Source organism: Crocodylus porosus, unplaced genomic scaffold (genome assembly GCF_001723895.1).
Source record: "Crocodylus porosus isolate Cpor-Errol unplaced genomic scaffold, CroPor_comp1, whole genome shotgun sequence".
NCBI lineage: Eukaryota > Metazoa > Chordata > Crocodylia > Crocodylidae > Crocodylus > Crocodylus porosus.
Genome location: NW_017728943.1, coordinates 13,875,079 through 13,899,955, shown reverse-complemented (window position 1 = coordinate 13,899,955; position 24,877 = coordinate 13,875,079). Strand labels below are relative to the sequence as shown.

The following is a 24,877-nucleotide window of genomic DNA, read 5'->3' as shown; positions in this document are numbered from 1 at the left end:
GAATTGACTAAGGCATCCTGCACCAGAGACCTGATTGTCATGGGTGACTTCAACTACACTGACATCTGTTGGGAAGACCATTCAGCCAACTCCAGCAGGTCAACCAACTTCTTGGCATCTGTTGATGACTCGTTCTTGACACAGGCTGTGGAAGGACTGGCAAGGGGTAAAGCCACTCTGGACCTAGTGCTGACCAAAGGGGAGGACACAGTAGGCAACTTGAAGATTGGAGATACTCTGGGCGACAGTGATCACCATCTGATTAGATTCACCATCCACCGAAAGGCTGGGAATACTGTCAGTAGAATAGAAGTCCTAGACTTCAGAAGGGCAGATTGTGGTAAACTCGGGAGTCTAGTTAGAGACCTCCATGATCAGTGACTAAATGATTTGAGAGTTCAGGAATGGTGGTGTTTCCTTAAGGGGGCAATTCTCACTGCTGTAAAAGAGACCGTCCCCACACAATCAAAAAGTGGGAAAGGGGCCAGGAAATCCACTTGGTTCAACAGGGATATTAGGGAACTTTTGAAAAAGAAGAAAGAAGCATAAAAGCAATGGAAAAATGGTTCAGCAACCAGAAAGAAGTACACTCATATGGCCAGGGTCTGCAGGTATGAGACACAGAAACCAAGGCAGGCATGGAGCTCAAGCTAGCAACTGAGATAAAGGACAACAAAAAGTCCTTCTATGGGTACATAGGGAGCAAGAAAAGAATCAAGCTCCACTGTGGGACCCCTATTGAATACTGAAGGGCAACCCACAGTTGATCCCTGCAAAAAGGCAGAGCTCCTAAATAGTTACTTCACATCAGCATTCCTGAAATCAAATGGGAGCTGTTCACCTGTCCAGAGGCCCAGGGACTATGGGGAAGACAACAGTCCACATGAAATCAGTCCTGAACAGGTGAGAATACTCTTTGAATATTTGGACATCTTCAAGTCTGCTGGGCCTGATGACCTGCATCTGAGAGTCCAGAAGGTACTGGTTGAGATCATAGCAGAACCTCTGGCAAAGCTGTTTGAAGAGCCATGGAACTTGGGAGTGGTCCTGAATGAGTGGAAGAGGGCTAACGTGGTACCCATCTTTAAGAAAGGGAAGAGGGATTACCCTGAAAACTATAGACCAGTCAGTCTGACTTTGGTCCTGAGAAAAATCTTTGAAATAATTGTTAAGGAGGCTGTCAATCACAGGCTCATAACTGGTGGGGTACTGAGAAGCAACCTACACAGCTTTGTTGAGGGTAGCTCCTTTTATAACCAGGTAACTAACCAGCTGGACAAAGGACATGACATCATTTACCTAGACTTCAGCAAGACTTTTGACTGTGTTTCCCATGAGATCCTCTCAGTTAAACTGGGGGGTACTGGCCTAGTCCCAGTCTACAGTGAGGTATGTTGGCAACTGGCTCAGAGGCTGACCCCAGAAAGTTGTAATCGATGGGATGGCCTCATCCTGGAGGACCATTTCCAGTGGTGCCCCCACAGTGATCAATGCTTGGGCCCATACTCTTTAATGACTTAATCATTGCACTTCCCACCCCCTCATCATCATTGATAAAGTTTGCTGATGTCACCACGCTGTGGGGAAATGTGGGCACATCAGAGGATGGGTAAAGATCCAGGATGACCTTGACAGACTGGTTCTGTGGGCTGAATGCAATCAAATGAGGTTCAATAGGGATAAGTGCCAGGTCCTTCACCTGGGTAGGAAGAACCTTCCCCATAACTAGAGGATGGGTGGTGCTCCACTGGCTGACACTGCATCTGAAAGGGACCTCGGGGTGACAATCAACCAGAAGATGAATATGAGCCAACAGTGCAATGACGTCGCCAACAGGGCAAATAGACCTCTGGCGTGTATCAACTGATGTGTTGCGAACAGAAGTGCTCCTCCCTCTCTATTCAGCAATAGTTAGGCCACAGCTGGAGTACTGCATCCAGTTCTGGGTATGGCACTTCAGGAAGGATGTGAATAAGCTGGAAAGGGTACAGAGAAGGGCCACCCATATGATTAGGGGCCTGGAGGATAGGTCCTATGAGGAGAGACTCTGAACTGGGCCTGTCCAGTCTAAGTAAGAGAAGACTGAGAGGTGACTTGGTAGTTGCCTACAAGCATGTCAGGGGTGAACACCAAATCTAGGGGAGAAACTCTTCAGGAAGGCACCTCAAGGGAGGATGAAGATCAATGGGCACAAGCTAATTGAGGAAAAATTCAGGCTGGACATCAGGAAAAACTTCTTTTCTGCAAGGGGAACTAGAATCTGGAATGTTGCGGGGCACTCCTGTGCCCCGCTCCTAAGGAGGCTCAACCCCGGGAGGGGGAGATGTGTAGCCGGACACTGGGGTCCCTGCTACTGGCATTGATAATAGGGCTTAGCTGTCAGTCATCAGGGCAGCACAGCTGGCAGTTGCTGAGGCAACAGATTGGGTCAGCTGACTGTCAGGGGGCGGGGCCTGGCCCATATAAACAGAAGAGGCTGAGGCCAGAGCCAGTTCCCTTCTGGTAGCCTAAGAAGCTGCAGCAGCTCTGTTGCAGGGCAGGGCAGGGCAGGGCAGGGCAGTTACCATCTAGCATCCTGAGGAGCAAGAGCTTTGCGGCCGAGCCGAGCCAAGTAGAACAGCCAGACCATTTGCCTGATAATGCAAGTAGAAAGAATCCCTGGCAAGGAGGTATTGCAAGAGGGCCAGGGTGGCGCTGGATTTATGTTATAGCCACAAGGCTCATTCTGGGGTTACAGCCGGGTGGCTTAGAGTTGCGTTAGAACCAGGAGGCTTATGTGGGTGTTATAACCGATTGGCTTATGGTTTATGTTTGTGTTACCCCGGAGGACCGGGTGAGGCTATAAAAGGACGGAGGAGGCCTCATTAGGAGCTCCCCAGGAAGGCAGGGGTGCTCCCGGTGTTGGAGGGAGTGCTGCGTTTTGGGGTGTCCTGACCCCAGCCCAGTGGGGCAATTAGCGGGACAGGTTCAAGGGAGACCCCCAAATAGCGTGGGGGTTTCCTGGGTGTCCTGAGAAGGCACAGAGATTGGTGCCCAGGAGCGAGAGAAGCGCAGGACAAGCCCTGAGGGCAGGCAAAGGAAGCGCGAGAGGTGTGAGCAAGGCCCAACATGGGCGAGAACGTGAGGCATAGGCCCCAAAAGGGGCGGAAGCCTACTAGGAAGCCCCAGAGAGGGGCGAGGGTTAGCATAAAAGCCCGGAGTAGGGCAAGCGCGCGGTTAGAGGCCTGAGGCGGGGCGAGCGCACGGTTAGAGGCCCAGGAGGAGAGGGCATGCATGGAGAGAGCCCGGTGAGGTACCGGATCAGCATAAAGTCCTGGAGAAGGGCGAGCACGCGGTTGAAAGGTCCCAGAGAGGGGAGGGTGCGCAAGTAAACCCTGGAGAGGGGGCGGACGTGCGGATCGGGGCCAGGAAAGGCGGGCGCACGATTAGAAGCCCAGAGAAGGGCGGGCGCATGAATAGAGGCCCCGGAGAGGGGGCATGTATATGGGGGAGGCCCCGGAGAGGGGGCATGTATATGGGGGAGGCCCCGGAGAAGGCATGCATGGAGAGAAGCCCTGGAGTAGGCGTGTAGCGATAGAGGGCCCTGGACAGGGTGAGCGTGAACTGATTGAGCCCAGAGAGCGTGAATACTTGGGCAGGGACCTTTGGGGGGAAGACCTCCAGGGAAAGTATAGTGGCATGACAACGTCCGGAAGAACTGTGAGGCTTGGGGCATGCTAAAGGGGAGGTTGGAGGCACGCGTAGCCCATAAGGCTGGGGTGCACCAGATCACTGCATAGAGTAGGGCCAGTACAAGAGCACTGTGTCCAGGGGGACAGAAGGCAGCCTCCCATATAAAACTGTATATAAAAACCAAGACGTGGCAGGCGAGAAAGAGGGTGCATTTGAGACCCAACTTGGCACGGTAGGGGCGCCAGGGGAGATCATGGCCGCTCCTGCGCCCCACCCCGTGACATGGAACATACTACCAGCAGAGGTGGTGCAGTCAGCATCCTTGGAAGTGTTCAAAAGGAGGTTGGACAAGCACCTTGTCAAGCTCATTTGAACCCAATAACCTCCTACCCATGGCAGGGGACCGGACTTGATGATTTTGCAGGTTCCTTCTGGTTCTATGATTCTATAACAGAGTCAGGAAAAGAAAACAAGAGTCCTGTGTCTAGTATGGATGCGCAATACTACAGACCCCATTACATCTCTAGTGAAGGCCCATGGGTTTTGCAGCAGTAGAATCCTAGCTGTAGTGAGATTTTATGGGCTCTACCTCTCAGTTTTTAAAAAAATAACTCTTCTTCCAGCCTTCATGGCTGTGTGTGTGGTTAGGAAGGGCTTGAAATCATGACTTGAATGTAACAAAAGCAGGAGTGTCTACCTGAACTTGTAGCCAGCCTGAAACTATAGCTTTGAAGGATGCCAAAGTCCCATCTAGCTCATCTGAAAGATGACAGTTTAAACGTCAATTCTATCACTGCTAATCCTTTTGTCATGATTATCTGTCATGCTCCTTGACAAATTCCTGTCAGTCTCTCATCTTTCCTCAAATTTCAAGACTCATCCCGGCCACAATGCTAATTGTGGCCAGGTTGGTAAAAAAGCATGACTATTCCTCCACCCTTTTGCTCCCTTTCTTCACCTCCATTTCTACCTCCAGTTCAAAAAAAGCAAGACAAGAAAAAATCCAGTATATGTAGCTCTAGGCCTCACTGGAGTATTGATTAACACAGCCATTGATCAGTACATATACAGCTTACATAAGGGTGCTGCTAAAAGTTTTAACCAATATGAATATAGACGGCACTGGAGACCAGACTGGGCATTACTACATATCACTTATGCTGGGCTTATTGTAGAATGGGCTGGGAAACTTAGGTTGTGTAGACCTCTCACAAGGCTACTAGATAAGGGTGATTGATAAGAGTAGTATAGGAAGCCAAAATCAGGATGGACTGTGCCAAGATGGCCTGGTAAACATGCCCTGGTTAGAAATAGGATGTGTATGATGTAAATTAAAGTTTTTTTGATCAATGTGTAAAGGAGCATCTGGGAACCCTTAATACCTTGTACAAGGCTTAGAAGATGCCATGCGCAAGTTATGCCCATATCCTACCATGATCATCCAGGGCTAATACCTTGTAACCATTTGGCCATGTGAATTAGTGAGTAGGTTCTTTGTAGGTATGAACCTGACTGAGCTTTTGTCACAGAATCAAGCCTGTGGTCATTCTTTCCATAGAAGCAAGGTCTTCAGAGAACACACGCTGTCTGCAACAGCAGCAGCCACATAGACAGCATCCCAACACAAAGGCCCTAGGGAGCAACAGAAGGTAGCAAATCTGTAGCACTAATGTATGTGATTGCAGGTTATATCCCCTTCCTTTCCCTTCCCTTCCTTTCCCTTCATCGGTTTGCATCTTTAGAATGGGCTGGTTTTGATTTTCGTGTGTTCATATAGCACTTTGCACAGTGTGGCCTCAAAGAGCTGTGACCTGACACCATCAGAATCTATTCCTTCCTCCTGGAACTATTTGCCACGTCTGCAGTCACACATGTGGATCTGAAATCAACCTCCTCATTTATTTAGGGATTCACTAATGACTTCCCTATTTACTGGAAGACTGTCAGTGCTGACAATAACAGAGTCTTAAACCAAACTAGAGTCTTTATGTGGGCTACAATTATGTGAACATTGTTGTCCTTCTGGATTTGAGCAGACAGCCACAATTCAGGGTCTCATAAGCTAGTCCAGTTAAAAGAAAGAATTAGTGTTTAGTTGTTTTATTTGCAATAAAAATTGTTTAGTTCATTTGCTTGCAAAAATATACAAAGTCCTGCTTCCTGAGTGCAAAAGGAATCGGAGACAGTTTCCTTTTTTACAGCTTCAACTTTCTTTTAGCCAGCACCCTGACACCACAGGCCCCTCTGTGGGCCACACATTGGTGCTGGTCCATGCTTTCTTCTGTTTGTTTCTGAGCTCTGCTTCTTCATTTCTACTGTCCCTCCTACATACACACACAGGCATGTATGCACACACACAATAACAGTCAGCAACACTGGCAGCCCTGCCTCCCCCCTGTTTTGGGTGGAGATATTTGCCTTGTGTTGTGAATGTGGAGACTGCTGTTATTTCAGTTATTGGTTTCCCTAAATAATTGTCATGGCTTCCCACAGCTGTCCCAAATGCAGGTCACCCACTACACATATCCATGTGGATGAGGTTCTGTTCAAGCCACAACATCCTCCCACCTTAGTTTCACTCATCCTAGGGAGACTTAAAATGGTGACATTTTAAAGCCCCTCCCAAATATAGAACTAATAATCTTATAGCTTAGACCCATGCTTTTTGTAACCATTTTCCATTTTTAGGATGCCTGCCAGGATAACTTAATGTTATCAACACAAAATAACTTTTTACACCTCACCCAATCCACTGCATGACTGACTTTTCTTCCACAACTCTGATAACCCTGAACAGTACCTATTGCTTCTAGGCCAATACTGGACACACACACTAGCATCTGCGTCCAATAATGAAAGAGGCTTTGAAACACAGGTCAGACAAGACAGGAGCACTCCCAAGAGCTCTTTGGAACTCTGAAAATGCTAGGCCACATTTGACTTATTACTGGAACAGTTTCTCTTTCGCACCCAACTCACGCAGCGATGTTGCAATACTGGCAAACCCCCAAATCAATCTCAGAGAATAGGAGTTGAGTTTGGCACAACTCCACAGGTCTGTAAGTGTCAAGGGAGCTGTCTAGTTCTGGACAGCCCCATTTTCCTTTTGTCACTGGAAATTCCTTCGATGTTAGTTAAATACTCAAGGCAAATTACCCCTTATTCTGGAACCACTCTGGTTTTTGGCTTGTAAATTGATTTAATCCTAAAGACGATGATAATATTGAAGCCATAATTTATTGATGAGACTAGTTGTTGTCAACACTTACGATATTATTGTCAGATAGTTGGTGTTTTCCAAGTTCCAGATGTTGTATTTTTTTTAACAGATTGTTTTAATACAAGTTTAAAAAAATAGCCTTCATAACTGCAAGAGAAAAAATACAACATGGGAAACATGCTAGTTAAAATGGTAAACCAACTTCTGATAGGGGTAGCCTGTTTTGCAGGTACAGAGAATATTTTATTCATTTCAGTTCATGCCATTTAGTTTAGTTCAATAACTAGTTCATCAAAAGTCAGGAGTTTAAAAAGCAGGCAAGTTTGTTTTCCTCTTCTGATCTATAAAAATAAATCTAGGTGCAAAAGGCTGAGGTATACTAATTCTAAAATCTTGAATGATGTGGTTATCAGAAATTAGTTCAGTTTATTAACTACAGATAGCATTTCCTGCATTCATCAAATCAATTTGTTTTTAATGCAAAATCTGATGTGATAAACTTTTTCTTATGTAATCAACAGTGTTAATATTGTTTTGTTTAACTAATAAAACAGTTTTATAATGATTGGTTTTCTGCCTTTCCAATCCAATTCTGGTATCTATCCAAAAGCAGCTTGATATGAATAAAAAATTAATTATCTAGTAAATATGAAATGTTGTTCACCATTTTACAACATCATAAAAAGTAAAAATTAAAAAATATAAATAAATATATTTATTTGAATAAATATATATAAGTTATATAAGCAAATAAATGTTGTATACTTCTGGTCAGTAAAAAGTAGTACCAAATTTAGTGCAAAGGCTGTATTTAATTGAATAATCAACATGTCTTCATGGTTTCCAGCTAATGAGAATCAACTTTTCTTTAGAAAAATAATTAATAGGCATAAAGGCAAAACAAGTTTGCTGTTGATAATTTGAATCAAAGTTTTATACTTGCTGATTTAAATCACAATTTAAAATGGTGATTTAAATCACATTACTTTTAAACAGTCCTCCCTGGGAAGATGTCATGGGATTTTAGCCAGAGGCACTCTGCAGTGTGAGAGCTGGTATGGAAAAAGTGGCTGTCAGGGTTTAATCAGGGCTGGAGTTGGCAGGGTGGGACTTGTAAAGGGAAAGAGGCGCAAAAATGAAGACAATGAGGAATGCAAAGAATCCCCAGGTATATCAGTGGATGTGCAAATTGCAAATTGGATGTTTATCTTGCTGGGATCCTATGACCCCAGCTGACTTCCTGCCCCTAGGGCAGGGGGCTGGACTCAATGATCTTCTGAGGTCCCTTCCAGCCCTAATGCCTATGAAATCTATGAAATGGTGAAAAAGGGAGTGAGAGTTCAGAAGTGAGCCATGCTATTTGACTGGAAGTCATGGAAAGGCAAAGCAGTAGGGCATAAGGGGAAAGGGATAATGTTGAAGGGGACCAGATGGTGAGTGGAGGATAGCAGTATGGAGAAGAGAGAGAAAGCTCTGCTTGGTGAAGATCAAGTCAAGTGCACAAGATCAAGTCAGCTGTCTTGGTGGAAGCTGAGCCAGGGCTGAAGACCTGAGAAAACTACCAGCAAAGGAGCTGGGTGGGTCACCAACCTGGAAACAGAAGTCGCCAAAGATTGTTTGGGTAGCATGTTATATTTAATCCTTTGAAATTGCAAGTGCTTATAAAGTGGTGAATTATAGCATTGTTTATATTTAACCTTATTGAATCACTGCTTAAAGTTTGTATAGTCTTATTAACATTTTTTGTTATTAGCTGCCCTAGAGTTGTTTTTGTATAGCTCACAGTGCTCGTTATATTGTATCTTTTCTTTTTTATCACTGTGAGAACTTATTTTAGCATAATATAGCAATGGCCTTGTTACCAGCTCAAATTAACAGAACTTGGCACTAACCAGCTGAATCAGAGGGATGAAAGGATTGGATATGTTAATGAAAGGTGATAAGGGAGACCAAAGGACAATGCTCCAAGTAAGACCGAAGAAAATAAGACCAAAGACCAACGAAAAAGGCCAAATTGTGTTCATGATGGGTCTGTTGAACAAAGGAATATGTTGACAGGATAGAAGATGGACAGTATGCTGACCACACAGAGACCAATCCGAAAGCAAAGAGCCATAGAAGGAGTAAAGTTGACAAAAAGCATAAAAGGGGGCAGCAAGAAAGTTAGGTGTTGTTGTTGTCATACATCCAGCATTCAACATGTGTCTGGACTATCCCAGGCAACGACACACCCTTTGCTTCCAGGAACTGAGTGGCCATCTTTTCTGTTGAGCAAAGTAATATCTGGGATTGGGTAAGATCATTGTATTGAATATAGAAACTGCTAAGATAATACTTCTAAATCTAATAAACTTAGACTTTGATTTTAGGACACTCAGTTGTCCGTGTTCCTATTTCACATTTCATTTAAGGGTTAATTGTGTTTTAACGATCCCTTAGCACTATCTGGGAGACAATGGTGCTAACAGGATGAGTGTGGGAAGACTGAAGACCAGAGAGTCAAGATTTGAAATCAGAAAGGAAAGCTAATGTGGAGGAATAGACTGCCTATGGAAGCTGGTCACTGTGTGCTTGTGTAAAGATTCAAGGAGACGCACATTAATTTTTGAAGAGCTGCACGTGGCTCTGGAGCTGCAGGTTGGTTACCCCTGGCCTTGAAGGTGATGGGAAGCTGATGAGGCAGAGTCAAATGCAGTGCTTCTGAAGAAAAGAGGGGGAGTTCAGAGGGGGGAATTGAAAGCAGCAGGAATAAGGGACATGTTCTGATGCAGTGCAGAGGCAGTACCAGATGAAGGTGTCCAGCTCTGTAGGGTTACAGTCCACAGGGTCTCTAGTGGGTAGAGTCAGGGGTGGTCCAGAGGTTTCAGAGAGAAGCTGTGCTTTGAAGCACCAAAGGGCAGATACAAAATGCAAGCCACAGGGTGTCAGAGGCCCAAAGTGAGAAACCAAGAGCCAAGTCCAGGGACTAACCAGGATCAGGGTTCAGCTCTATTTGTTGTGCTGTTTTATGGGGGGGCTAGGTCCACCAGGAAAATGTTAAGCACCCTTTAGTTAGGGATACTACTGGGGATACAGCAACAGAAGTCATGGGAGAACAAATGTGAAAGCAGAGATGGGGCGAGGGGCAAAGGTTAATAATGAGTGCTCTGGGGGTGAGCACCAAGCAGAACATGCTAGGGGGGTGCCCACAGGTCCTTGAACAAGCCCAGAGAGCCAATACACTCTGCCCAGTGGGACTTTTTCTGAGGATGTGAGCAGATGAGGGACAGGATCACTGCGGGGGAAGGGGGAGGGGTGAGCCTCCTTCCTGTCCAGGTAAATGGCAGGGACTCAGTTGGCCTTGCCTAGTTGGTCACAAGCAACTGCCCTAGTCACCCTGGCTGCAGGACACAAGCTGTGTACTGGGAGTGCCAAGAACTGAAGGGGGCCATGACCACGAAAAGATCACGGAGGGCTGTAGCCACAACAGAGGTGGAACAGGCACACCCCCCCTTTAGGGGCAGGCATATGCCCTGTCCCCCAGTGCCTTATCTCTCTGCTCCTGGCAGCGCCCGCCCTCTCCCAGCACTCTGATTGGCTGTCCGTCCCCCAGGGGGCGGCCCAAAAGTGCAGCGCAGCTGATCAAAGCTGTGTCCTCACCCACGCAACCCCTTCCCTCACTCTGCTTCCTTCTAGAGCCCGGTGCTCCCCTCGGCCTCTCGCAGATCAGGCGCGGACTACAACTCCCAGCAAGCAGTGCGGGAGCGCCCCTGCACGACCCCGGCCCTTCGGCGCCGCGTCCTCCCGCCTCGCGGTGCAGGCCGGGAGTGGGAGTCCCGCGGAGCGAAGACGAAGCTGCCCACCGGGGCCGCTATGCAAATGAGCGGGGCGGGGCGGCGGTTGAACGGAAGCTGCGGCCGTCGTTGCTCTTGCTGCGCGGGGGGTGAGGGCGCGGCCCCCTCTTTGCCAGGGTGGGGGGGGGCCGCGGCGCTGTTCTCCCTCCCCCGTGCGGGGGGGCGCTTCTGAGCTGTTCCAGCAACCCCCCGGGCGGGCTGCTGGGCCGAGCCGGGTTGCAGCCCGGCGGGGCAGGGGCCTCTAGCAGGGGAAGGGGTTTCCTGTGCCCTGTTGCCAGGAAGGCTGAGGCACCTTGGGCTGCAGGGCAGCAGCTGTCCGCAGCTCCAGAGCAGTGATTATTCTCTTCTGTTCTGCACTGGTGAGGCCACATCTGGAGTGCTTCTCCAGTTTTGGGCCCCCCACTGCAGAAGGGGTGTGGAGAAATCTTAGGAGAGCAGTGAAAATGGTTGTGGGTGGGGCTGGGGTACAGGAGTGATGAGGAGAGGCTGAGGGAACTGTGCTTATTTAGTCTGGAGAAAAGAAAACAGAGGGGATTTGATAGCACACTTCAACTACCTGGAGGGGTGTTTGAAAGAGGATGGAGCTAGACGGGTCTCAGTGGTGGCAGATGACAGACCAAGGAGCAGCAAGGGAGGTTTAAGTTGGATATTAGGAAAAACCTTGTCACTGGGAGGGTGGTGAAGTACTGGAATGGGTCATCCAGAGAGGCTGTGGAGTATCCATCCTTGAAGGTGTTTAAGACCCGGCTTGACAAAGCCCTGGCTGGGGTGATGTAGTTGGGCCTGGTCCTGCTTTGAGCAGGGGGTTGGACTAGATGATCTCCTGAGGTCCCATCCAACCCTAATTTTCTATGATTCTTGCTCTTTGCTCTACTTGGCAGGTGGTACACAGAGAGAGGAGCCATCGGGGAGCGTCTTGCCAGCCAAGCCGTCGCCTTCTGTCCCAGGCCTGAGACATCCCAGTGGAGCCATGAGGGAACCGCATGCAGCCCCCCGTGCACCCTGGCTCGGCCCCACAGCTTCCTGAGGAGGGAGAGCTGCTGCTGCTGCTGTCTCCACAGCTCTGAGGGAAAATGCCAGTGTCCACTGGGAAGCACGAGATGTAGCACGGCTGGTCTCACTGCTGCTGGCCCCTTAGCCATGTCCCTGTCTCGCGTGGAAAATCCCTGTTTTCTGCTCTTCCTCGCTGGCTTTCAAGCATTGTTTATCCTAATCCTGTACCGAGGTGGAGCAACCAGTGTGTTCCGGGGGATTTTGGAGGCACCTCGGGCCTTGGATTACTCCAGAACACATGATGTGTACTCAAACCTCAGTCTGTTCACCCAAGCGCCGAACAAGGACACCATGCGATACTGCGCAGCCCAGTCTCCAATATTTGGTGCGTATAAGCCGCCACTGTCTGCATTTCAGTATCGTGATGCTTCGCGCTCTGCAAAAGTGAAATGCATGTGTTTGTAGGGCTTCTCCCCTGGAAAAAGTTTGTAAAACCAAGTTGAGATGGTGCTGCTTCTTGTTTTCCCAGTTTCAGCGACAGCACATTTTTGCTGATCTAGTTTCAGTGCCTTGCTGTGGGTGTGGGTTGGGGTGTTTCTGGGAAATGAGCACACTCTGTGCAGGGAACTAGCTAGAAAGCGCCCTGTGCCAGTACATCTTAGTAACTTAACGTGGTCTTACTAGGCCTTCCTACTAGTAATTCTGCTCTGTGGGCCAAACTGGAGATGAAAGCAGTTAATCTAGGTATTGGAAACTGACTTCCCTGTGATAGAGACTATGAAACAGTATAGATGGTCCTGAGCAGTGTAAGCTTAGTCCCTGTCTCTGCCACTGCGCCACCAGAGTTTACGAGCAGTGAATGCTGTGATGGGCTGTAAGTACAATTTTTGACAGAGTATATTGCAGGAAGATACTGCAGTTAGTCCTCTAACCAAGATGGAAAGTGTTTTGCTCTTTTTTGTGGCCTTGATGAGTGATGCAATCTTAGATGCAACCAGTTCACAGTTTGTAAAGTTTTGTGGCATGGATTGTACCTTTTGTCTACTTAAAGAAATGTCCCAACTGCCCATTTAGCAGCAAGCTGAACCATTGCAACCTACTGTGCAAGCTATAGTGAAGTTTGGGCCCAACTAACTGCCATCTGGCAAGGGTTTGAAAAGGTCTGGATGATAATGGTGTTTCCTTTTTAATCTACATTTAAAACTAGTAGTTCAGTGGAAGAGGAAGAAGTCAGCTACTTGTAAACGTGTTTTTCAAAAAATCCAAGTTAAAACTGAGCTTTGTAACCAGGTTGGGCTCAATTGTCCTCCCTACTAGCTGTCTGCATGGTATGGTACATCAAGTCTGTAGTTCAAGGCTAGTCTGCATACATACCTGCTGTAAACCGTAGCCATTTCTCTGAGGCACCATGTGCTGACAGGTGCTCAGATACCCTTAGGATGCTTATGTGAGTGCATAAACTTAGGTCATGTGTATCCATGTTGTGAATAAAGCTGCTGTGAGTATGTAGTGCAACTGGTTGTGGTAAACTGTTTGAGGTAAACACTGTACTAATACTGACAAGCCCTTAGACTCTCTACAAGGCTTATAACAGTATTTAATTAAGCTTTGGTATTTTTTCTGTGTCACTTGAATTTTAAATGAAATACACTGCCACCACACAGGAAATGTTTATGCTGTTCTCCCATATCTTGTGCTTGTGTGCCGTAACTCTTCTAGAAGTAGGGGGGGGGGTAGGTTGTAGCCATGTTGGTCTAAGGACACAGGCAGACAAAGTTCTTTGGGTGGATCTGATATCTTTTATTAGAGCAACTTAAATAGTTGAAAAAAATGATTAAGCAAGCTTTCGGGTTCAAAAACTAAGGAAGTCTCAGCAGTTGGTGTGTGCTCTTCCTGGGTGGAATGAAAAGTAAAGAAGCCAGACTGGGCTGGTATGCATACAAGACAAGTAACCAGTGAAAATGTAGACCGAGGAGTCAATGGGTGAGATGCAGGCTGGGGGGCGGAGGGGTAGAGAAGGGGGATGAATAGTGGAGAAGTACCTGGGGAGTCAGATGTCAGGCAGGTAATAATATGTCATAAATCCCATGTCTATATTTAGTCCATGATTTTTGGGACTGAGATATTGGAGAGAGAGTGGTTTTCTTGTGAGAAATGTGCCCCCACAGGTAATTGGGTATTTCTGTCTTTGATAGATTTCCAGTGTGCGTTCATTCTGGTGCGTAATTGTTGTTTGGTCTCTCATACATATTTTTCATCAGGGCATTTGGTGCACTGGATGAGATACTACATTTCTGGAGGTGCAGCTGCAAGATCCAGGAATGCTGATGGCTCTGTTGTGGGGTGTAGTAATTGTGGGGCTGGTGGAAATGTGTTGGCAGGTTTTGCATTTCTTGTTATGGCATGGTCTGGATCCATTTGGTGTGTTCTGGGCCTGAGGAAGTTGGCTTCTGGTGATGAGGTTAGCGAGGTTCAGTGCTTGTTTGAAGGCTAGGATGGGTGGGTCTGGGAAGATCTCTGTAAGAACAGGGTCTCTTTCTAGTATGGGTTGCAATTGTTTGAGGATTTTCCGTACGGGTTTGAGGGAGGGGTGATAAGTCATAACCAGCAGTGTGCGATTTTTATGGGGGGTTTTCTGGTGTACTGCAGCAGTTCTTCATGTGGTATCCAGGTGGCTATATCAAACATGCCATCTCTCTCTCTGGAGGAGTGTCATTGTTGGGTGAAAGCCTTTTTTAAGATGGGTGAGGTGGACTAAATATAGACATGGGATTTATGACACATTATAACCTGCCTGACATCCGATTCCCCAGGTACTTCTCCACTATTCATCCCCCTTCTCTTCCCCCCCACCCCCCCAGCCTGTGTCTCACCCATTGACTCCTCAATCTACATTTTTACTGACTGCCTGTCTTGTATGCAGACCAGACCAGCCTCTGGCTTCTTTACTTTTCATTCCACCCAGGAAGAGCACGCACCAACTCCTGAAACTTCCTTAGCCTGATGAAGGGTTTTTGAACCTGAAAGCTTACTTAACATTTTTTTCCAATTATTTAAGTTGCTCTAATAAAAGATATCAGATTCACCCAAAGAACCTTGCCTTCTAGAAGTAACCATTTTTGGTGAGTAACTCCTCATAGTTACTGAAATCCTTGAGCCTTTTGGGCATGGCTGCTAATTATTATGGTGCCTTGACCTTCACCATTAGCTGGAACCCATCAGGTCATTTTGAGTCTCTGAATAAAGAGTGGGCTTTGGTAGCAAGGGATTAGATTTGGTGACCTTAAGATCCCCAGCCATAGGCAGAGGAACATACACTTGCTGAGAGAGTAGCAAGTACTAACAAGGACCCCTTTCCCCTTCTAAAGCAACTAAGTAGGGGACTTTATAGTAACCCCCAAGAAGAAATTGTGAATGCTATCATTTGTTTGCAAGTCATCAGATGGCAAGGAGTGATGGCTTGCTTGGAGCTATCAACAGAAGAGCAATTAAAGTTGGCTCAAAGAGATCATTCCCTCTAGAGTAATTAGCATCTGTGGAAACCTCTGAAGGAAAAGTAGAATTGAATTGTGAAATGCTTGCATTGTTAGATTAAAAAAGCAGTCTTGTGCAGTGTTGGTATGCATGCAGGTTAAGAAATAAGATTGCTTCAGTTTAATTTTTCCAACACACAACACTTTTCCCCCCTTATTTAAAAGAAAAGCAAAAGATTTTTCCCAAAGCACTTGTGTTCTGTTCTGTACAAACGTCATCTGAGTGAATTTTCAAATGCATGCTATTATTAAAGGTGTTTATTCTCTTTAGATCTAAAATGGTATATACCTGGCTTGTCTAACATACGGCCTGTCGGCCGCCATGCAACCTGCCAAGCTGTTTTCTGGGGCCTAAGCTGCTGCGATGGGAAACGAAAATAAACACTTTTGGTGTGGGAGGAGCCCTTCTGCGCACGCGCCAAGGCCGCTAGGGTGGGCAGAAACCTTGTGGCCGGGGTGGTTTTTTCCCCACCGAGGGGGTGGGGGGGCTGGATTTGTTGCTGGATGAAAACATGGTGGCCTCCTCTCTGCGCAGATGCGCCTGGGCTGTGGCGCTCAAGGCAACTGTCAGGATGTGGGGAGGGGAGGGGAGGCCTCAGGGCCCTTCCTGCCTGGTGCCTAACACCCAACCTTGGTTGTGGGGGAAGAACAAGAGACAGGCTGTGGTTACCGTGCATATGCCAAGGCTCAACTCCCTCTCTTTTTGGAATCGGTCCATGGGGTCAGCATTGGCTTGGCCTGGGCGCTAGCTACTGTGCATGTGTGAGCTCAGGGAGTGCTCACCTTGTCTGAAGGAATCTGGAGCTTGAGCAGGGGACGTGGATTCTGCGCATGTGCTTATCTCTTCCCCCCCCCAATCTGGGCATGGTCTGGGGGCTGCTCCTTGCCCGTGGCAGTGCCCAGTTTGGGGGGAGAGGGGCTTCCTGCCCTGCTGTGGCTCAGGGCTCTGTTGGGCCCTGGGCTTTTTCTGCACTAGGTGGAAAATATTTACACCAAGAGAATATAAAAAATAAATTTTATTGGACCAACTCAAATAGTTGGAAAAATTCTTCTTTGCAAGCTTTTGGGTACAAACACCCTTTTTCAGGCTGAGGAAGTATCTGCAGTTGATTTATGCCCCTCCTGGATCCAAAGAACCTGGTCTGTTGATGTGCTTAAACCAACATGGCTACAACCTATACCCCTGTTAAAAATATGCACACTCCAGCTTCTCCCCAAAGTGTTGAATTTGTCACCACCCCCTAGCATTTTAGCTAGCAGCACCCTGGCAGGAGGTATTAGCCAGGCTCGCTCCCCAGCCAGCCCTTCCCAACAGTCAGGGGTCAGTGCCAGGTCAGGTCCACACCAGAGAGGAAAGGGTTAGCTGTCAGTTTCCCTTGTGAGCAGCTTGCTAGCTGGGCTGAAGAGGTGTAGGTTGTTGATGTGTTGTTTTTTGTTTCATTGGCTTTTGGGGGTTTTTTGAAGACTTTCACATGTAAGCTCTCACTGGCTTCTCTCCCGCCAGCTGCTGCTCTTTCCACAAAATAACACGCAGGTGGCTACAGGGACCCCAGGTCTTGTTCTTCAAAATCTAAATTGACTGCTGGGTATTAGCAGGGTTGGATTGGGGAGTGTGTGGGGGGGTTTTGCACTTGCATTTGCACCCCCCTTTGATTTCTATTCTTTCATTCATTGTGAAGTGAATAGAAGTGATCGTGTTTATTTTAGTCAAGTGTTTGGTATTATTTCATTGTTGCTTTTATATTGTTTTTATTTTGGATTTTAAACCACATTTCCAGACCCATTTCATTATCACTTCCTACAACTTCATTGGTGTCAAAGATCACATGACATCACTTCCTGATGTGATGCTTCTTCCTGTGAGGTCTTTGAATATGGCTCGGCGGCCCACTGGGTGATAAAAAGTTCATGATCTGGCCCCACATTCAAAAAGGTTGGATGCCCCTGGTATATACATTCTTAATAAACAGACGTAGATCTTTGTAAACCTCTCTCATGGGTCTCATCACTATTCAAAATCTCACATACTAAGCACAATCATCCTTTCTGCTAATATTCATTTCTTAGACTCCATTTAATGAGATTTCAACTGTAATTCTTGAAGTTCTCAGCTGGAAGACTTTTAATAGACAGGTCATTTTGAGTCTGATCCAAAGCACATTGAAGTTAGTGGAAAAATCTTGGATCAGGCTTTTTATGAGCCTTTTATCAGCCCTTTCTCTTTCTTTGTGCTAAATATTTAATGTCTTTGTTACTACCAAAAACAAATCCCGTATTTCTCTCTCACAGTTTGTTGCCTAAGAAAATGCCAGTCGTCATAACTTCTTTCTTTTGAAAGTACAGCTGATGCTGTTAACTTGAGGCCACCAGTCAAAGTTAAGTCCTCCTAGCATGGTGGTTCTCAGCCAGGATACTATAGCACCCTGGAGTGCCTCGAGATCCTTACCAGGCTGATTTTAAGGCGTCATGTGGTGTTAGCACTGTAAAGTGTGCAAACACGATTCACAAGGTGAACACAGATTTCAAATAGGAATCCTTAGTGTTAAAAACATCCCAACCTATTAGTCTCCCTGAGTTCTTTGCAACAGAAAAAGTGCTCTTAGTTTTCCCTCTTTAAATACAGATAAATAAAAGCTGGCATTTTCCAAGGGGGCTTCGAGTCTATGAAGTTGAGAACAGCTCCCCTAGCATTTACCTGGTAACCTTATGCATTTCACTTTGTGCATTATGTCAGCTGAAAGCAGTTTGGCTTTGTGTACTGGCTTTTTTCAGCTCATCTGTCACTTGCATCAGAAGGAAGCATATTGCTGACAGATTCCTAGTGAGGAATTCTATTTAGAGGTATCCACTTCCTCCTTCATGTGAAGAGGCTGGATTTGGATGTAATAGGTCAGATTCCCGCTGATATAAATGCTGAATTAAATGGGTTTATGCCAAGGGTGCACTTTGTCCAATGCCCTTTTTATATTAGTCTTTCCTTTTATTCCCATCTGTCATGGACTTCTCTGAGTGGGACCATCTGTTGTGGTGATGTGTGGTCCCTGTTTTGTTGTCTGACTGATGCTTTTGTATTGGGGGAGGTACTTGCCTAAGGCTTTTTTGTGGAAAAGGTTTTCCCCTTTAATTGTACTTGAAGGGCCCCATTCTCTTCAGGATTTGATGCTTAAACTAAGGCTGCTTTACTACATTTTTTTTCATCTAAACAATGAGGGTCTGTATACATGGGGAACACAAAACTAGACCAATATAACTTCGCTCTGTAAATAAGGTCTGCCAAACTCAGTGTAGGTTAGCCCTTTAATTGTACTTGAAGGGCCCCATTCTCTTCAGGATTTGATGCTTAAACTAAGGCTGCTTTACTACATTTTTTTTCATCTAAACAACGAGGGTCTGTATACATGGGGAACACAAAACTAGACCAATATAACTTCGCTCTGTAAATAAGGTCTGCCAAACTCAGTGTAGGTTAGCACTGTCTCTTAATAGATGCATTATATCCTCTGTGTTGCTGTGTTAAAGATCTTGCTTATTCAAAAGTCCTGTTGAAGTCAGTGAAGTTGCATATACTTATACAGTACTGGTAGTGTAAATCCTTGCCTCTTGCATCTATACATCACAGCTTCCTGAAGAATAGCCGTTCTCTGTTTTAACTAAACAAATGTGGAAGAGGGCAGTTGTACTTCTTGAAGGTTCAAGTTGACTTACAAGCGGTCTCCAGGTTCACTCAAAATGGTATAAATTATGCCAAATGCAGTAAAATCCCTTGGACAGTCTTAAGTGAATTGTTCTATTTGCAGAACAAGTTGAGACGTATATTCTCATTGCCACTATTAGAAATGAAGAGCCAGGGCTTAGAGACGTGGGAAGAAATGTTATGCTTTTTAATAAATATTGATTCAGTTGTTCTGAAATTTCTTTATTCTGCAAGTCATTTTGTAAGCTTTATGTGTTCAAGTGAGCAGTTCAGAGAGAAGAGCCCCTCTATACTTGCTTCCCTATCATTCTGCTAACCAGTGGTGGTAAACAGCAGACTGGAAAGCACTCTGCACATAAATGGTGACTGCCATTAAAAAGCGAGTGATAGTGTAGCCGTGGCAAAGCTGTGCTTAATACTTAAACGAGAGTCCAAGAATTTCTTAGGGTGCCAGACATTTGAAAGCTTGATTTAACTTTATTCCATCTAGGCAGTTAGTCCAATAAAATGATAACACCTAAGCAATCCTGGTCTCTAGTGTGATTCCTCAAACATCATGACTACACCATCCTTCTGACACCTAATACTTCAGTACATGGGGATCTTGTCTGCTTTTTGGCAGCGCTATGCCCTATAACCTGAAGCTTCCTTGAAAATAAAATTGTCCAGCACTTGTGGCAAAGACCTGAAATATAGACCATATTCATCCTAACTGGAGTCTATGGAATCTAGAACACGGGGTGGAGGGGGGGATACAGGCTGTGGGCCAAATCCGGGCTGCTGGTTGATTGTATACAGTCTGATGGCTGCCCCCCACATGGGGCTGAATCTTGCTTGCTCCCCACCCGGGGCAGTCTGTGCTTTGCTCTTGCTCATCCTTATGCCTGCTGATGGCACTACCCTAGCCAACATACACAGCTTCCCAGTGGGGCTGCTGCTGCTGCCCAAGTACTGCTTGGTTCCCGTTACCTCTTCCTGTCCTGGCTGTGCTGCTTCAGGCAGGGGGGAAGCTGCAGCTAAGAAGCTCCTGCCCCAGTGCATGGGGCTGTAGCTTCAGCTCCCAGCTGCTTTGCACCTGCCCAGTGCAATGAGCAGCCATTTGTGGATGGCCAAATGGGTGGAAGGGGGCTGACAGACTGCTTCCCTCCTGCCTGAAGCAGCACTGCAGGGGAAGGAGGAGGAGGAGCTATGGGAGGTGCAGTAAGCTGAGTAGTTCCCCACCTCAGCAGCCCCCTGGGAAGCTGTGTGCACTGTCTGGCAGTGCCATCAGCAGGTGTGGGATGGGAGCGCAATGCAGGCTGCCCTGGTTGGAGTAAGCGGGGCTCAGTCCCATGCAGACTGCTGCAGGGGCAATCGCAAGCTGAATTGGGAGAGGGACTGAACCACACCTGTAATGCACTGCCTGGGCGAGCTCTGCTGCACATGCCCTCTGGCTCTGCATCTCTGCCCCCCCACCCGTGGTTGTCTTCTGGGACCTAGTGCACAGGTAGCCCCCCACGCACTTGCACCCCCCACCCACATGCACACAATATACAAGGGTAAGACTTTATTTTGAGCTATTATGCAATCATATGCTACTCAAAAAAACAAATCGGGACACGTTTTTTAAAAATAAAATTAGAATATTTTACAGTAGATGTTTGATCTTAATATATGATTTGTTTTTTATCTATAACTTGAAAGATTTTCAGAAGATATCATTTTATGTGTGCAGCACTCAACAGCTCACCAACACTCGCTAAGTGGCTCGCCAACCAAAATAATTGTCCACTCCTGCTCTACAATATGGTGTTTTTTCAGTGTACTTCCCATGGCATTGCTTTTTAGTTTCCAGCTACTCCCCCAATGTTGTTTTTGTTTCCCCGTCCCACCAACAACTGCCTTCCCTTCCCTCACAACTAGAGTGCACTGATGCAGACAACTTTCTTTATATCAGTTCCGATCTGATATCAGACTGATGTATTGGAAATTGGCCTGATGTGGCTGATAATTTGGCCAATAAATGCTTGTGTGTACATGCAGAGCTTGGGGAGTAGTGGTGTGGGGGGGGAGGCACTGGCCCCCTGAATTTGTGCATGGCAGGCTGCAGCTGGGGCCAGGGGCCATGCTGCGCTGTGCTTGGGGCGGGTGGCAGCAGCACAGAGTGGAGGTTATGGGGGGGACCTAGGGCAAAATTTGGGATGGCTGCAGCCCCTTCTTGCCCCCCTCCCAATGCTGCCACCACCACACACCCCGAGCATAGTGTAGTGTGGCCCCTGGCCTCAGCCCACCCCACGCGGATCTGGGGGCACCCACCCCCCATGCCCTCCTGGACAAGCAGCAGGAGCAGCAGCAACAGCTGTGCACCCTGCTCTGGCTGGGCAGCGCCTACCCCAGGCTCACTCCCTCCCTCATTGCGGGGCATGTTGATCTGCACCCCCGCACCCCTTCCCTCCCCCTCCACTTTCACCACAGCAGACTTATCAGCTGGACTCAGCTGTATCGGAAATCAGATCGGTATGGGCCAATATGCCTTCTTAAAAACCAGCTATCACTATCAGCTGCAAAACCCCTACTCGCAGCTGGGGGTTAATTGGATTAACTTCCTGTGCTGTTTCACGGAGCTAAACAGCATAGGATCAAGGAACCAGATCTGGAGTTCAAGCTTGCAGCCAAGGACTGTGAGGGGGCCAGATATTTTGGCTCTAATGGGTCATGTCCCCAGATTAAAAGCTTCCTTTTTCTTCTCAACCTCCCTGTTTCCTTGGATCATACTGAAAGAGAGCTTCTGATTTGGGATTACTTAAGGTTTGGAGCCAGGCAGCCATGGAGAACATAACAAATTAACTTGGAAACAACTGGACAAATTTTAGTGTGTTTCTCTCACCAGCTGCAAGGCTGTAGGGGGAATGGAGAGCACAGAAATGAAGGCTATTATATAGCATTGGGGGGGAAACAGCACTTCTTGGAAGTTAGGGTTTGTCTATTATTGGATTCTTGCTGCAGAATCTGGTCTTGCATAGTACAGGTCCCTGATTGCACTGAAAAATGATGATGTTTCCAAGGAGTGGTAGTAGCTATTCTTCCTATGTTCTCTGGGAGTGCCACAGCATCAGTGCAATCTAGTCTGAACATGAGGCTTCATTATCTTCTGTTCAGCCACCTCTGACTGCCACTAGAGTGCTGGTTGGAAGCATGTAGTTAAAATAACTCAGTTCTTTGAATGTTAGATATAACATTACAGATAATAGTGGGGTGTTTTGTTTTGTTTTTAAGGCAGAACAGGAAACCAAAGGTTTTGTAAAGTACCCAATACAATCATAACAATCACAAAACCATGGCAAGAATAATTTGGAGCTGTGCCTCCATAGCATAATTTTCTGAAGAACAGCCATTCTCAATTTCAATAAAACAAATGTGGCAGAATTTTAGTAGAGAAGATTTTGGTATTGGCATCAAAATTTATTTGATAATCTAATGGTCATAACATTTACCTGAGACATGGAAAAATCCAGTTTCAAACCCCTTCTTGGATCTGGGGTACGTGGACCCAGATATTTCACTTCTCAAAAGTGCGCTAACTTTTGTATTAAACGGTCATTTGGGATACGTGTCTCTTAGTCTCTCCGGTTATATCTGCATTCTGTATAAAATACTTAACTGTTCATTGGAGCCATTCAGTCATTCCCCTCATCCAGGTGAAGTGCCCTAAGCACTAGGCTAGTGCCAGTGCAGTCACTCCTCTCTTTGACCACCATTAATACTGAGACGTGGTATGGGAGGAGAAAAACCCTGGAAATAAGCTCATATTAAAAAGGATTTGATTTCCAGAGCACCTGCTTGTGTAACAGTAGACAGAGGCCATGGCTTTGGGAAATATGTCAGGTACTGCTAAAGACCAATAGGTCTTCAGACTGTTGTTGGAAAAAGGACATTTGTCTTTGGGTAATGCAGAAGGACAGCGCCCTTTCTTTAAGCAGAATGGATTGACTTGGTGATCATGAATTGCTGATCTTAATGATTTAACTTAAGATTTCTTGCTTGCTGCTTTAAATAATTTTGGTGTTGTTTTGCATTTATACATTTTAGTTATTTTCCTTATGGAAAGTGGATTCTTACTGGCTGGTAACCATTTAGACATGTTGATTTGCAGCTAAATATAACTTGTAGCTTTTCATGGTTTGTGTATTTAAGCAGTTACATAATTTAACATATGCTCATTAAATTTTACATTTATTATGTTAAAAAAGGATAAATGACATTTCTTATTTGGCAGATGACTAATTTGTTACTTGTGATGTGTGTCGACATGGGAATTAAAATTCAATTCAGATGCAGCAAATTTGTATTTTAAAATTTCGCATTTTTTTTTTTTTTTAGCAAATGTACTAGATACAGGTTTTTGATTTTAAAACTGATTTATTAAATGAGGGTAAAGAATGACACCCCCCCCCCCTTCCTGGTTGTCATCCTTCATGTGTTTAGAACTTGTAGATCTCAGCAAGTCGCATTTAGTTGATGTTCAGAGACTTGTAGCAGCAAAACAGTCATCCCGGATTCTTCAGACCCCTAGTCAGTTTCTCAAATGTGGATAAGCCTGCTATTGAACTGAATTAAACTAAGATATGGAAATTACTCTCTTCCCTTGCAAGGGTCTGTAGCTGTCAAGCTGTTTTTTCATTTCAAACCCTGGTCCCAGATTTTTAGCCTGTTGCTTCTTTCCATTCCTTAATATAAGTTGTCATACTTCAAATGTAAGGTTCAGTAGGTTTCTTTTTTAAAAAGAAATATTTGAATTAATGTTTTTAAAAGCCAGTTAACCAGCCTTGCCTTCTAGCTTCCGTCTACTAAACTAATCTGGATGTAGCCATCAAATTTCAGATATTTTTGTCCTTGAGGCTTCAAAAGAAGCAGCAGAGATGCTATCTTTTTATTTGGGGTGGCGTGTAAAACTCAGATATGCTTATTTCTTTAACTTCCCCTTCACCCATTCTGTAATGGTGAATAACTTTTTATTAAAGATACCATTATAGTTAACACAGTACACTTTTCAGAAGTCAGGTCTTTGGTGGTAGCCTGAACAATGGGAAGCCAACACACGCAGAAATGAAACTGTGGAAGAACCATTGAATGAACCTACTGGCAGGTTTCAAACTGCAGTAGGACAAACACTGTACTATACCAGCCTCCACAGCTTCATGTTGCTTACAGGTTAAGTCTCTTCAGCAGCTGACATGGGAGGGTTTATCCCAGGAGTAGACTGCAGGCCAGATTTTGTTTGCCAAGGGGTTCTATCCAGCCTGCGGTGGGTCTCCCCGCCAGGCACAGGGCACATACAGCCAGTCCTGCTGCCTCTGGGCATGCAGTGGGGCAGGGGCAACACAGGAGAGAGATTTGGTTTCTTGCCAGCCTCTGGGGTGGTGGCTCACTCAGCTCAGCTGCTGTTGCCAATGTCTCCACTGCTGTTGGTCCTGGCCCCACTGCCCAGGCACCCTGGCCTGTCTACCCCCCAACCCACTGCCGGGGCAGCAGGCAGAGCGGGCAGGTGGCAGGGTCTCCATGGAGATTGGCCCAGGACCTCCTCTGGCAGGGTGCACTTGACTAGGCGGGTGGGATGGGGCCTCAGGCAGGCATAGAGGGGTGTCCAGGAGCAGGACAGGCAGTTGCTTACTGGGGCCAGGATAGTGGGGCAGTGATAGCAATGGGCTGGGGCCTGGGACAGCTGTGATCGACTCTCCGCATGTCCCTGCCCATGGAACCAGTGTCTGTCACCGGGACATGTGGGAAAGGGATTGCAGCTCTGCCCTGGGCCCCAGCCCTGTGCTGTCACCATCCCACGATCATGGGCCTACCCACCCGGCTTACTCCTGGACACTGCCTCCCGCTTAGCCACGACCCTGTCGTATCTGCCCGGCCAAGCATGCCCTGGAGACCCTGCCCACCCACCTTGTCC

General features: G+C 46.5%; 1 protein-coding gene across 2 annotated transcripts in view; it reads left to right on the top strand.

Moving 5' to 3' along the window:
* The first annotated feature begins 10,657 nt into the window (after window positions 1–10,657).
* Window positions 10,658–24,877, top strand: part of B4GALT3 (beta-1,4-galactosyltransferase 3) — a 25,934-nt gene continuing 11,714 nt past the window's right edge. For both annotated transcript variants that reach the window (XR_002103436.1, XM_019548756.1), the window contains exons 1-2: window positions 10,658–10,814; window positions 11,607–12,103. Coding sequence is in view for 1 of the 2 variants with exons in the window: in XM_019548756.1 (XP_019404301.1) it covers window positions 11,866–12,103 (238 nt within the window). In the remaining variant the exon portion in view is untranslated. The remainder of the gene's footprint in view (window positions 10,815–11,606; window positions 12,104–24,877) is intronic.